At 43.7% G+C, this 2,563-nt stretch overlaps 1 protein-coding gene across 1 annotated transcript; it reads left to right on the top strand.

Moving 5' to 3' along the window:
* Positions 1-1,415: 1,415 nt before the first annotated feature.
* On the top strand, positions 1,416-2,357 carry LOC131641856 (uncharacterized). Its single transcript, XM_058912150.1, has one exon. It carries the CDS (start codon positions 1,416-1,418, stop codon positions 2,355-2,357), a length of 942 nt encoding a protein of 313 aa, XP_058768133.1.
* The last annotated feature ends 206 nt before the right edge of the window (positions 2,358-2,563 follow it).

Here is a 2,563-nt window from a genome sequence, read left to right as displayed (position 1 = left end):
GAGTAACTCGAGTTTCCCTTGCCTTAGGGATTTCCTCGAAACACTCAAACTCACTCTCTTCTCTCCTTTCTTAAGGGCATTGTTATCTCCGCTCTATTGCATCCTAGGTCGATCCCTTATGCAAGAGCGCGAGCGTTAACTCCGCCAAACTAAAAAAACACAAAAACAAACAGAAAATTATGGAGCCGAACTACGGCGCTCTGATTCCTGAAAAGGATATGTAGGCATCAAGTCGCGGGGCTTGAACGAGCACAATTGTAAATATTCCTTCTTTTCCCCGTATTTCTTTTGCATTCATTCGCATTTAGACATAGACATAGCATACACCCTTTAGAAAGAAACAAACATAGGTGGATACCATCGAGTACGATGGGCGCGAGGGGTGCTAATACCTTCCCCTCGCGTAACCGACTCCCGTACCTAGATTCTCTGGTCGAAAGACCCTGTTCTTACCCTTTCCTAGGTTTTCTGATATTCCTTTCCCTTATGGGATAAATATATTGGTGGCGACTCTGTTCATTTTTCGCGAGCGTGCGACAGCTGGCGACTCTGCTGGGGATGTTGATAGACCTGTGTTGGTCCATTCTTAGCGAGTCGATCCTAGCCTTTGTTTGTTGTTTGTTTTATTGGGTGTTTATTTGTTTTTTATGTCTATATCTTGTATATATGTTTGCATGTTTATTTTCTGCTTGCATATCATGTTTATTTCTGCTTGCACATCATGCATCTGGACTATATTATGGGTCCCCGTGGGGGCCACATATTTTTCTGCTTTGTTTTGCAGGTGGGGGGGTTTTGTGAGATAAAAGGCCCACTACCCAGGCCAGTGACACATAGGATTAGCGTGGATGCTCATGTTGACTCCCGTGGCTCTTGCTACGATCGAGTTCGACATGGGGTACCACAACTGGGCGAGGTTCTTTCATGGAACACTGTGTCTGGCACGCTTGTTGCCTCAAACACTTTGTACCCCATGGGAACTGTAGACCCTGGTGACCATTAGGGACCACCTGTACGTGTCTAGAATTCATACCTGTGAGTTTGGGGTGGGACAGGACACTAGCCTTCATCATACCCTGATTTCCATTTTGCAATCTGAAGCCGGAATTTTGAACCTGTTACATTCAGTGTTACCCAGATATCCAGAGCTGCGAGGGACATTCAGTCTCTCACCACATCACACACAAGACACATCATGCTATTGCATTCACCTCACTTCATTCGTGGAGAATCCTAAAGTCTATTTCCAAAAAAAAAGGATGTATATACTCTTTTTGCAAAAAAAAAAGAAAAGAAAAAGAAAATAAATAATGAAAAGACTTTAGGATTCTCCCAATGAAATGCATTCCACCATATCATTTAACTTGCATGTTCATTTATTTTCAGGAATTTTTGGCTTTGTCTCCGACCAACACATGGCACTACCAATGAAGACTGGTAGACGCAATCCCTCTTATTCTTTCCTGGATCCGAATCTGGATTCCCTTGGGTGTTTAGCAAAGAAGATTACGCCAGATGAGTCAACCAATTTCCGAGGAATATATGGGTACATTCTGAGCCTTCTCAAGATGCCGTTCACCAAGTACGAGCAAAAGGGAGTTCATACTTTGCTTCAGTTCTATAATCCTACCCTTCGCTGCTTCACGTTCACCGACTACCTCTTGGTTCCGACATTAGAAGAATATTCCCTAATTCTTGGCGTTCCTATAAAGAAGGAAGTACCATACTATGGCACCATGAAGGCCCCTGATTCCATTGAAATTGCTAAGGCTCTTTATTTGAGCAAATCGGTCGTGGAAGCAAATCTCACTAAGAAGGGAGGAGGTCTTGGTTTTTGCATGGAGTTTCTGGTCAAAAGGGGTTGTGAGGCTGCTGAAGCAAAGGAATGGGACACATTTAGGGCTATCCTGGCTCTAGGTATCTATGGTATCATGATGTTCTCGAACATTCCTAACTTTGTTGACATGAATGCAATTCATATGTTCATTCTGCAGAATCCGGTTCCTACACTTTTGGGGGATGTTTATCACTCCATTCATCACAAGAGTAGTCAGAAGGGAGGTTTGGTTAGATTCTGTGCTCCGTTGTTATATCGTTGGTTCAGGTCACATTTGCCTGAGTGTGGCGCTTTCGTTGATAATAGGCACACATCTAAGTGGGCTGAGAGGATTATGGGGCTTAGGGCCAAAGATATTGTCTGGCACAACAGATCCTTAGATGACATGGAAGTTATTATGGGTTGCGGAAAGTTCAAAAATGTACCTCTCATGGGTCTTAGCGGTGGAATAAACTATAATCCCGTCCTGGCTAGGAGAACATTTGGATATGCTTTTATCAGTCCCCCGGAGCAGACATAAATTGCTGAGAATATTTTCTATCATTCAGCCACCGACAGTGGGCAGATGGCAGAAGCTGTACAAGCCTGGAAGAGTATTTGTTGGAGAGATAAGAAACATTTTGGTCAGCGAGATTGTGCTACTTATGAGGATTATACTACGTGGATCGAATTGTGGTTGCTGTTCAAGGGATGCCCTTCCCTCCCAAGGATCCTTTGTACCTCCCT

Source organism: Vicia villosa, unplaced genomic scaffold (genome assembly GCF_029867415.1).
Source record: "Vicia villosa cultivar HV-30 ecotype Madison, WI unplaced genomic scaffold, Vvil1.0 ctg.004174F_1_1, whole genome shotgun sequence".
NCBI lineage: Eukaryota > Viridiplantae > Streptophyta > Magnoliopsida > Fabales > Fabaceae > Vicia > Vicia villosa.
The sequence above is the reverse complement of the archived record's forward strand: the minus strand, read 5'-3'. Positions and strand labels throughout refer to the sequence as shown.